Raw genomic sequence first — 10,996 nt, 5'->3', positions numbered from 1 at the left:
CAGGAACGCGCTCAGGCTGCACTTCCGCAGGGACGCGTTGTTCGGCTGGCTCAGCCCTGCAGGGGGACAGAGGCGACAGTGTCACCGACAGCCCCGGCACAGGAATGCTCGCCCCGTTCCTTGTTCCACACATCCTGGCAGAGGGATGCTTGCTGTGCCCCCTGTTCCCAACGCCTCTGGCACAGGGATCCTGCTCTGTTCCCCATTCTCAATGTCCTGGCACGGGGACACTGTCCTGTCCCCACCTCCCTTCCCACCACCAGGCCCAGCTGGGGACAAGCCCTTGGTGACAATGCCATCCCGTGTCCCCCATGGCCACAGCCCCAGGACTCACCAGGAGCGAGGGGTTTGGCAGCAGGAAGGGCTGATCCTGGTGAGAACACCTCGCCCTTGGAGCCCGGCTGGCAGATCATGTGGTTGGTGACCAGGTGGCTGTACAGGATGTCCCTCGTGGTGGAGATGAAGCCACAGCTGTGGCAGACACCTGAGGGGACAGGGCACGGGGCTGAGCGGGCAGGGTGGGAAGGACAGTGCCCATCCCTGGGCTGTGCCGGAGGGGACGGGGCTGTCCCCATGGGACACTCACCGTTCAGGGTGTCCGTGTGCACCTTCAGGTGCCGCTCGCAGTTGGCTTTGGTGGTGAAGGCGGACAGGCAGATCAGGCAGACGAATGGCCGCTCTCCTGCCGGACAGATGGACACTCAGTGCTGAGGGGAGGGGGACAGGGACTGTGGGGACACCCACAGGGCCACCCCATAGGGCCAGATCCCTCTGTCTCTGCGGGTCTGAGATGAAGACCTACCAGTGAGCTGTGCCAAACCAGTGGCCCAACTGGGGAGAACTTCATCCCACTGGTCACTGTGCTCCAGCCCCATATCCTCCCTACCCCTCCAGTAGCTCAGCTGGGGTGAACCTCCTCTAAATGGTCACCATGCTGCCACCCCCCAGCCTCCCTGTCCCTCCAGAGGAGGGGTGCTGTGCTGTGCTGTGCCATACCGCTGTGGCTCCGCATGTGGATCTCCAGGGAGCTGGCACTGGGACAGCTCTTCTTGCACTGTGGGAAGGGGCAGACCCTCTCGTTGGGATATGTCTCCTTGGGCTTCTCATCCAGGGCGGGGGAGCCGGCGCCGGCGCTCTGCCGGCTGGCACAGTAGTACATCAGGTGGGCCTGGAGGTTGCGCTCGCTCCGGTACCAGATCCCGCAGTCCTTGCACGGGAACACGTCCTCTGTGGAGAGCAAGGGACAGGGACATCGGGACAGGGACATCGCTTGTGTGACAGGCTGGGGAGCCCTGGCATGCCGGCCTGCGGGGGCAGCAGCTGGATGTCCGAGTGCAGCGCCGCCGGGTACGGGGACTCGCCGGGCTCCGCTTTCACCCCGTGGTTGGGGACAGCTGGTGGCTCTGCCATCACGAAGGCGCTCAGGGGCTCGTCCTCCCGCAGCGCTCGCGTTGTCCGGCACCACAGGGCTTCGTCTGGGATGGGGGGACAGCGGTGAGCGGGGATCGCTGCATCCCGTCCTGCCTCCTGCCTGGCCTGTCCCCTCTGTCCCGCCTTGTCCCCGCGGTCCCGGCAGCGGCCGCTGCTTCCTCCCGGCCGTGGCCTGGAGATGGCGGTGTCTGCCCGTGCTGAGCCCCGTGGAGCCTGCCCGGACCCGCCGCTCCGGCTCGTGCCTGTCTCTGCACGTATCCCTGTGTCCATCCCTGCATCAATCCCTACATCCATCCCTGTATCCACCGCTACGCTCATCTCTGCATCATCCCTGCACCCATCCCTGTGCCCGTTTCCACGTCCATCCTTACACCCATTCCTGTGCCCATCCCTGCATCCATCCATCCATCTTTACACTCATCTCTGCACTCATCCCTGTGCCAATCCTTGTGCCCATCTTTACAACCATCCCTGTGCCCATCCCTGCGTCCATCCCTGCGTCCATCCCTGTGCCCTTCCCTGTGCCCATCCCTATGCCCTTCCCTGTGCCCATCCCTCTGCCCATCCTTGCTCCCATCCCTGCTGGGACCCTCCCCTCCCCAGGGACGCTGGGACAGGGACGTGCCCAGGGACAGCCAGCGGTGGGACAGGGGGAGCAGACACTGGGACAGGGGGACACAGAGGGGGCCCCCTCCCCTCCCACCCCCACTGCCCCCAGTACCAACCCTTCCTGTAGATGATGGCGTTGGCATCGGGCTCTCCGGGCACGAGGGGCAGGCGGGACAGCCAGCAGCTCTCGTCCCCCAGCACCAGCGTCACGGGGGGGCTCTGCGGGGCAGGGACAGGGGGTCAGCACCGGGGTCACACCGAGGGGCTGCCAGGGGGGTCACAGTGCTCCCCAAAACCTGCTGGGGTCACACTGAGGGGCTGCCAGGGGGGTCACAGCGCTCCCCAAAACCCTCTGGGGTCACACTGAGGGGCTGCCAGGGGGGTCACAGCCCTCCCTGCTCAGCCCATGCCCAGCTCCCCGCATTCTAATGAATATTAATGAGCACAAGGGGGGGGAAATTAATCTCCCTGATCCTCCGATGGCTGCTGCAGTAACGATATGAAATCTAATTATCCATCCCAATATTTCCAACCCCTCCAACTCAGCCTGACAGTCGCAGCCGGTTGGGGCCTTATCACTGCCAGGAGCCGAGTGCTGGCAGCGTGATAAAGCCCCCAACACACGTGTGAGGCACTGGCACAGGGGTGTGACACTGGCACAGGGGTGTGACACACTGGCACACAGGTGTGACACTGGCACAGGGCTGTGACACACTGGCACAGGCGTGCCAACCCCTCCAACTCAGCCTGACAGTCGCAGCCGGTTGGGGCCTTATCACTGCCAGGAGCCGAGTGCTGGCAGCGTGATAAAGCCCCCAACACACGTGTGAGGCACTGGCACAGGGGTGTGACACTGGCACAGGGGTGTGACACACTGGCACACAGGTGTGACACTGGCACAGGGCTGTGACACACTGGCACAGGGGTGTGACACACTGGCACAGGGGTGTGCACCTCTCACAGTGTGGGGGAACCCACCCGCCCCTGCAGACACCCGAAATGGGGCTGGGGGCTTTGGGACCCCCAGCATGGGGCACAGGGATGGGCACCGCTGGTGCCACGTGGGCGAGGCACCCTCGAGGACAGGAGGGTCCCTTTGGAATTTCGCTCCAGGCATGGGGAGACTGGTGGGTACCCCCGATGGAGGGAGGTCCCTGCGCTGCCCAGGACCCCGCGGCACCCCAAGGTGCTGCCAGCACCCCAGGGTGCCCACGCCGGCTCCCCGTGACGGCCCCAGCCCCGGCGTGAAGCCCTTCCTTGTTCTCCCTGGAACAAAGAGGTCGCTGTCTCCGCTCCGCACCGGCTGATAACCATCGGAAACCCTATCTGCTCCGCATCCGCCGGGATGGCGCATCGGCACGGCCCCTGCCCTCGCCGCAGCCCGGCCTGGGGGGGACACGGGGCACCGAGGGACCTGGGGGTCAGTCCCAGAGGGGCTTCACGTTCCCTTGGCACCCCGAGCTGTCTGCCTGAGGGTTTCCACACCTTCCTGAGCAAGGATCTTTTGGGGATCAGCTGGGGGCGGGCAGACATCCTCCTCCTCCTCATCTTTTCCCTCCTCCTCTTCTTTCTCCTTCTCCACCAGCAGGCGATGGGCACACACGGTGCTCCAGCCACAGAATATCAAAGCCACCCAGTGCTCCCAGCTCCCACTAAAACCCCAGGCTGGGATCATCTCCCACATGGAGATGAAGAGCAGAGCCGGGCAGGATTTGGGGGAGACCCCCTGCACATCCCCCCACCGCCGCCAGCAACAAAGACGGAGGGACCTGAGGGCGACAGCCCCTATCAGGGATGGGGCTGCGATTCCTTCCTCCCTTCCCTGAGCAGAGATAGGGAGGGAGGAGAGTGGCAGAGGAGAGCAGGGCTGGGAATCATCAGCCGGGCTCGATAAGGGAGCTGCTGAAATGGGAGCAAAAATATTTAGACAATAAATGAAGTATCAGAAAAAAGCCGCGCATATCTTCGGGAAATCAATCATCCTGTACCGGGTGTCTGGACACACGGCGCCAACCGGGAGATAGGGAGCCAAACTGGGCAGATAAGGGTTAATCAAGGATTTAATTCAGCAAAGATAAACGGGCCTGAGCTTAAAAAAAAGAAAAAAAAGAAAAGGAAGAAAAAAAAAAAGAGCAAAGGAGAGAGGAGGAGGAGGAGGAGGAGGAAGAGGTGGGGATGGAGCCAGGCCTTGAGGATCCTGGGCTGGAGGTGCCTGTGTGCGGCTCGGGGGGGATGTGGAGGGAAGGATGTGGCTGGGATGGAGGATCCAGAGCCCAAAAACGCCCACAGTCACACTCATGGGCACCAACGGCCACCAACAGCCACCAGCCCCTGGTGTCCCCTCAGTGCTCCTCTCCTGCCCCTTCCCCACGGCTGCTGGTCCTCCCCAGGCACGACCAGAGTCCCCAGGGAGCAACTCTGAGGCAGGAAAGCCAGATCCCATCTCCCGTGTGAGGCGACAGGTGCCACCAAGCCGCCCGTGCAGAGGGGACAGACGGGGTGGCAACATCCTGTCCCCTGCCTGTGGGAATGCTCTCGAGTGGCAGGGAAACCTCCTGGGCACCCAAACCAGGAGATTCCCAGGGGGTGAGGAGCTCAAGCAGGGAAAATCCTGCCCAAAGAGGATTTGTTTCCCCCTCCACCGTGCCCTCGGGGTGCCCTTACCGTGTCGCCGTGCCCCGGCGATGCCGGCTCGCTGTGGATGCTGCCCTGGAAGGGGCCCCAGGAGAAGCCCTCGGGGAGGCTCCTGCGGGTCCGCAGCCGCCTCTGCCCCTCCTGCACCTCCAGATCCAGCTCATCTGCAGACAGACAGGCACAGCATCAGCGGGATGCACCCCAAACCCCCCTGGCCTGCAGCACCCCAAACCCCAGGGGATGTGGGCACCCAGCTGGAGCCGGGAGCTGCTGGTGGGTGTCCTGTGGGGGGATCCATCCCCTTCCCGGGGGGTCCCGGCACGGCCCGGGGGGTCCGGGCCCGGCACGGCGGAGCGGAAGGAGCGTTTCCCATCCCCGCACCCAAAGTCGAAGCAGCTTCAGGGCTTAATGGCTTTGATTATCTGATAAGGCTCTGGTTTAATGGGTTAGATAACATGTTAATACGCTATGAAGGCTGCTCGAAAATGTTTTAACTGTGCCTTTGTCTTTGGGAGCGCAGATAAGATGGCAGGTAACCAATACCCAGATGGATGCGCTGCCTGCCCCTCGCCGGCTGCCGCCCCCCAAAAACGAGCTGCTCCCCGGGGACAGCGAGCCAAAGGCAGCCTGTCTGCGGCCGGGAATGCTCCGAGCCCCGCGGGATCACCCCCCGCCCTGCTCCAGGACAAGGAGTCCCCTGAAGCGCCGAGGGGATGCAGCCGGTCCGGGGGCCGTGGGCAGGGAGGAGGCTGCTCTGGCTGAAGGCAAAATTGCCTTTGGAGCCGGGAGCGCGGGGAGGATAAAGCGATCCCATGGCTGCGGAGATTGAAATCTGATGTGTTTATTAGCAGGGCTGACATCTGGATCCTCCCGGCGCTGGGGTGAGCTGAGGTGAGCGACTGGGAGCGCTGGGTGGTGTCACCTGCGATCGCCCAGGTGCCACTGCCACCCGCGGGTCCCCTCCGGCCACCCCGGGCCACTGGGGACTGCCCGGAGCACATCCCAGGGCAGCAGCCCGTGCCACCTCGGCAAAACCTGCTGCCCACTGGGAGGTCCGGGAAGGTGTCCAGGGTCCCCGAGGTGTTTGGGGTCACCAGGCTGGTCCCTGTGCTCGGGCACGTGCCACCCTCCATCCCTGTGCCACAGCCCCTTGCACTGCTGGTGACGGGCTCTGCCACAGCTCCCCTGCCCTGCCTTCCCATTCCCACAGCCTGGGAATGCTCCCAAAGCCACCTGGCCATGGAGATCCTGGCTCTGTTTCTAGCTGGGATTTCATCCCTGCAAAGGGGTTTTGGGAGGGAGCGTGGCACGGGCCGTGCCTGCCCTGCATCCTTGGCATCCTCCCACCCTACATCCCCCACATTCCTGGCATCCTCCTGCCCTGCATCCCCCTGCCCATTTCCTCATCAGCTCCACCTCAGCCCAGGGAAGAGGAGGAGGAGGGATGAGGCCTTGGAGGAGCTGCTGGGATTTATTCCCTGGCACACACTGACCCTGAAGAAGAGCAGCAGCAGCTCCTTGTCCAGCTGGGCCTTCCTGTGAAGGACCTGGGGGCAGGCGGGGAGCAGAGTGACCACCAGAGCGGCCTCGGGGCTGAGCAGGGCAGTCGGACCCTCCCATTCTCCCACATTTCCAGTGCCCTCCCATCAGATTCCCAAAGTGGTGCCAGGGTGCTGGACCCCCTCCAGCCTCAGCATCCCTGAGCTGCCCACCTTCCCCTCCACCCCTAAACCCCCAGGAGAGCCCCAGCAGCGCTGGCTCCACTCTGGCTTTGCCACCCCGAATATCCCGGCTGCTTTTGGGGACCGGAGCCCAACGGCCTTGTCCCCCTCTCCGGGTGCCCCCCCTGGGTGCCCCCCCTTGCCCGTCTCACTGGTAATCAGCGGCGTTTGGGTCAGGAGACCATGTCTCCGAGATAAGAGCGTTCGCCTGACACTTCCCATGTCAGAGCACTTCATCTTGTGTGTATCAATCCCCAGCAGAGAAAACACGCAGGCGCTGATAAAGAGAAAACCGTTCCAGACAGGGGGACAAAAATAGTGCTGCCGGAGCCGGGCCCGTTCCCGCCAGCGCCCCGCGGCCGTGGCCTCCACCCACCCAAAAACGGGGCGCTGGAACCCCACCAAGGGGGCTGAGCCCCGACTCAGCGGCGCTGAGAGCTCCTCCAGCGGGATGGGGGTCCCTGTGCCAGTCAGGGATGCTGCCGCAGCCCCGGCGCTGCGCCCACGTTAACACAGCAAGGGAAAAACGGAGGGAAAAGATGATTTTTCCAGCTAAACACGTGGCACAGCTGAGTGGGAAGAGGGAAAATGATGGGGAGGGCTGGGAGATGCTGTGTGTTCCACGCTGGGGACAAAGCCCAAGGCCGGCAAGCTGTGTCCCCACGCGGGGACCGCCAGGCGGCAGGGAGCGATCCCACTGTGAGATCCAGGCACATCCCACTGCCTGCAGGCTTGGGAAGAGCTGCTGCCAGCCCCTGGGGTGTCCTGGAGCAAAGTCCATGGGCTGCAGCTCCCTGTGGGATGCCCTGGCAGGTGAACACCCCCCAGGTATCTCACCTGGCCATCGGTCCCTCGTTATCATGGGAGCAGGGCTTATCTCCCAGCTCATTAACCAAGCTGGGCAGGGACTGGCCTGTTCTCTTTGGGGCGCAGAGAAAAGCAGCAGGAAGGAAGGAAGGGAGGAAGGGAGGAAGGAAGGAAGGAAGGGGGAAAAGCCCCTGGAGCGCCCAGGTGCACCTGCCTGGTGTGACACAGACCCCGGGACCACGGGGCTGCTCCTGGTTTATCTCCCCATCGAGAGATTCCAAAGGAACCGGCTGAGCTGTGCCAGGAGCAAAGATTAATCCTGTCACCACCCCATGGCCACCGGGCGATCGATGGCCAGCACCTGCATTCCCACCCATCCCGAGGGTCCAGGGTGGGCACAGCGGAGGGAGGAAGCCTGTGGGGATGCCATGGGGCTGCGTCTTCCTGCGGCACGGGGTGTGACGGAGATGAACGGCCCGAGCCCACGGACACGGTGACCACAGCATTCCCACAGCCAGGGAAATGAACGGCCCTGCTGCATCCAGGCACCTCCATTGGCTTTCCTTGTGGGAGGCGAGCAGGAGGGAAGGGCAGGGGGCCCCCAGACCGTGCCAGCCCATCCCGTTCCAAGCTGTTCCTGCATCCCTTTGCCTCAGCTGCATCCAGAGGATTTGAACCACATCCAAACCAACGGCTCTGCCCCTCAGTGGGCATCCGGGCACAGAGGTCCCTGCAGTGTTTGCAGCTGCCTGGATACTATCAGGATAAATACTGCAATCGGCGTGTCACGGGATCACATCCCGGGATCAGCCGCCTTGTTCCGATTAAATTCAGTGCCCTGTGCCAGCCTGGGGGGCCACGCGCCAGATCCGGCCCCGGCCCTGGTGATGGAGAGACTGGGAGATGGGGAGGGACAGATGGATGGATGGAGGGATGGATGGATGGATGGACGGATGGATGGATGGACAGATGGACCTCTGATCCCAGATCCCTGCCAAGGGACCGAACAGTTCATTTGGATGCAGTTGAGGCAAAGAGATGTGGGAGCAGCTTGGAATGGGATGGGCTGGGATGGGTGGGTTTGTCTGGGGCCCCTCTGCCCTTCCCTCCTGCAGGGAAAGCAAATGTGGGTGCCTGGATGTGGCTGCACCTCCAGAACATCCAGGAGCAAACGTGGGCGGCTGCAGGAGCTGGCCTGGCAGTGGGATGGATGGATCCGTCAGTGGGTACCCAACCTCCCATGGCTCTGCCACTCCTGCCCGGGGAAATCCGAGCTGGAGAAGCCCCGGTTCCCCCTGGTTCCCCCCAGTTCCCCCCGGCGGCCCCGTCCCGGCCTCAGCTGCTGTTTTTAGACGCGGTGAGAGCGCAGCGGAAGGAATAAATCCTGACAACTCAACTACTGCAATGATGTGATGGCACCGCTCCGATAAGATGGAGGGAGCCGATTGGGAAGAGTCTTAAGCTGTGAACACGCAGCATCTCCACTCTTCACCTCGCTCACAAAGGGAAATCTCTCCAAAGGGGCTAAGGAGATTATCCCGGCTTTGCCGTCCCGGGTGCTCGAGTAATCAGGGCAGCCTTGGGGACGACAAAGGAGCGAGGAGGGTTTAAATCGAACCTTGCTGGGCTGCGCCTGCTTGGGCTCAGCCTGGGCTTGCTCTGTGGATGGAGAGGGGATGGCTGTGGCAGAGCCGGGCTCTGCCCCCGGTTTGGGGTGCTGGGGACGCCCTGGCGGGGCGGGACCCGAGGGGGGATTTCCGCCTTTATCTCTCCTGCCCATCGCTTGCCACTTATTGATTGTTTGCTGCCCGAGTCCAAAAGCGACTCCTTATCAGGCTGAACCCTGCCCCCGGATAATGGAGCAGCCGGGCCCTGCCCCACGCCCGGAGCGGGCACCACCCGGCCCCGGGGGGGCTGGACAGGGGGGCTGGACACACAGCGGGGGGGGGCTGCACCCCAAAAGGGCGCGCTCCCCACTCGCCAGCTGTGGAGCACAGCTGGCAGGTGCTGGCGGCACCGGCTGTGCCACGTGTCACCCGGGATCGCCCCACGGAAGCTGGGGTGCCCTGCCCCAGCAGGATGGGCTGATAAGCATTCCCGGGACATTTGTGTTTGGGGTGCTGCTGTGCCTCGCTGGGATGGTGCTGGGAGGGGGTCCCTGTCTCCAGAGGGTCCCTATCCCAAGGGGTCCCCATCCCCAGGGGTGTCATCCCTCATGACAAGGGGTTCCCCACCCCAGGAAATAACTGGCACCTGTGCCTGCAGGGATGTGGATTTAACACTGGGAATAAGATCAGAAAAGGCTCAGGGAGGATGGGAAGGAGGAAAACTTCCAGGCTTCCCTGGGGCTGCCAGGGCCTCTCTGCCAGGGATGCCCTGTCCCTGCTCTGTCCCTGCTCTGTCCCCACTTGTGAAGCCCATCCCAAGGGGTTCCGATGCCCCCTCCCAAGGCAGCCCCTGTTCCCAAGGGTCCTCCTCACAAGGGAGAACCAGGAAACACACGGGACCTGTGACCACAGGGCTGGGGACAGGAATAAACACTGGGAAAAACACCAGAAAGCACTCAGGAAGGATGGGAAGGAGGAAAACTTCCTGGCTTCCCCAGGGCTGCCAGGGTGGCGGGACCCCTGTGCCAGGGACACCCTGTCCCTGCTCTGTCCCCTCTCCCAGGGCTGCTGGGACCCCCCAGCTCTGCCCAGGCAGTGGGAAGAGGGCACTGGCGGGGGCAGGAAGCCGGAGAGGGGGAGGAAGGGGAACGCAGGGGCCCCGGAGCCGATGCAGAGGGAAGATATCCCGTCCGGAAAAGGGGAGGGGACCACAGGGGGGTCCGTGCCACAGCCCCAAGTGCCTGCAGGGGGATGGGAGAGCCCCCAGGAAGGGGGTACCCAGGTGGAGAAGGAGGGTCCAAGCCCCAAATCCCCATTGGTCCTCAGATCCAGCCAGGGCAGAGCAGCAAGAGGAGTGATTGACAGCTGTCAATCATCACCAGGCTGGCAGCATCACCCTCAGGGCTCTCACCACAAGAGTGTGAGACATTGCTCTGCTTCCCAAGGGAAAATGGAAGGGAGATGGGAACAGAGATGCCTGAGCATCCCTCCACACTGCCAGTGTTCCCAAAAGGATCCTGAGCATCCCTGCACCCTGTTAGTGTTCCCAAAAGGATCCTGAGCATCCCTCCACACTGCCAGTGTTCCCAAACATCCCCAGCATCCCTCCACACTGCCAATGTTCCCAAAAGGATCCTGAGCATCCCTCCATCCCAGCCATGTCCCCAAACTGCTCTGATCACCCTTCCACTCAGCAACGTCCCCAAACCAGTCGGAGCATCCCTTCTCTGTATCAGTGTCCCCAAACTGTCCCCTCCACCCTGCAGTGACCCCAGCAGGGACAGGTGCTCTTCCATGTCCCAAATCCAGGACAGGTGCCTCCAGCACTGCTGGGATCGTCCCCATCCCGCTGCCTTTGGCAGGAGGATTTGCTGGACACAAGCTGGGCAGGGGGAGGATGTCAGGGTGCTGAGCACCCCCTGATTTGGGACGGTGGGGTGCCAATTCCCTGAATCCCCACTGCGCCCATCCCCCAGCATTCTCCCACGAGCACCGCTCTCTGCTGCTCCACTCCCAGCGATAAAACGGAATAGCTGGAATAATTTTTCCCACCCACACATACCAGGGTGGAGGGGGAGGGATGGGGCAGACGTGGCGGGGGCCATGTCCCCCACCCCCCCGGACGAGCCGTCCCCCCCATTGTGCCCTGCTCGCCCCGATAATAAACCTTGAGGTTTCCAGACAAAC

General features: G+C 63.1%; 1 protein-coding gene across 1 annotated transcript in view; it reads right to left on the bottom strand.

Annotated features, from left to right (window-relative positions):
• Positions 1 to 50: 50 nt before the first annotated feature.
• ZFPM1 (zinc finger protein, FOG family member 1) overlaps positions 51 to 10,996 on the bottom strand; it is a 34,309-nt gene continuing 23,363 nt past the window's right edge. The window contains exons 4-10 of the mRNA XM_017741327.1: positions 4,705 to 4,838; positions 2,157 to 2,259; positions 1,252 to 1,475; positions 997 to 1,207; positions 587 to 682; positions 384 to 484; positions 51 to 56 (exon numbers count right to left, since the gene is read on the bottom strand). Of these exons, the coding sequence (XP_017596816.1) occupies positions 51 to 56; positions 384 to 484; positions 587 to 682; positions 997 to 1,207; positions 1,252 to 1,475; positions 2,157 to 2,259; positions 4,705 to 4,838 (875 nt within the window). The remainder of the gene's footprint in view (positions 57 to 383; positions 485 to 586; positions 683 to 996; positions 1,208 to 1,251; positions 1,476 to 2,156; positions 2,260 to 4,704; positions 4,839 to 10,996) is intronic.

Source organism: Corvus brachyrhynchos, unplaced genomic scaffold, assembly GCF_000691975.1.
Source record: "Corvus brachyrhynchos isolate BGI_N302 unplaced genomic scaffold, ASM69197v1 scaffold365, whole genome shotgun sequence".
Classification (NCBI taxonomy): Eukaryota; Metazoa; Chordata; class Aves; order Passeriformes; family Corvidae; genus Corvus; species Corvus brachyrhynchos.
This window is presented reverse-complemented; position numbering and strand designations above follow the sequence as displayed.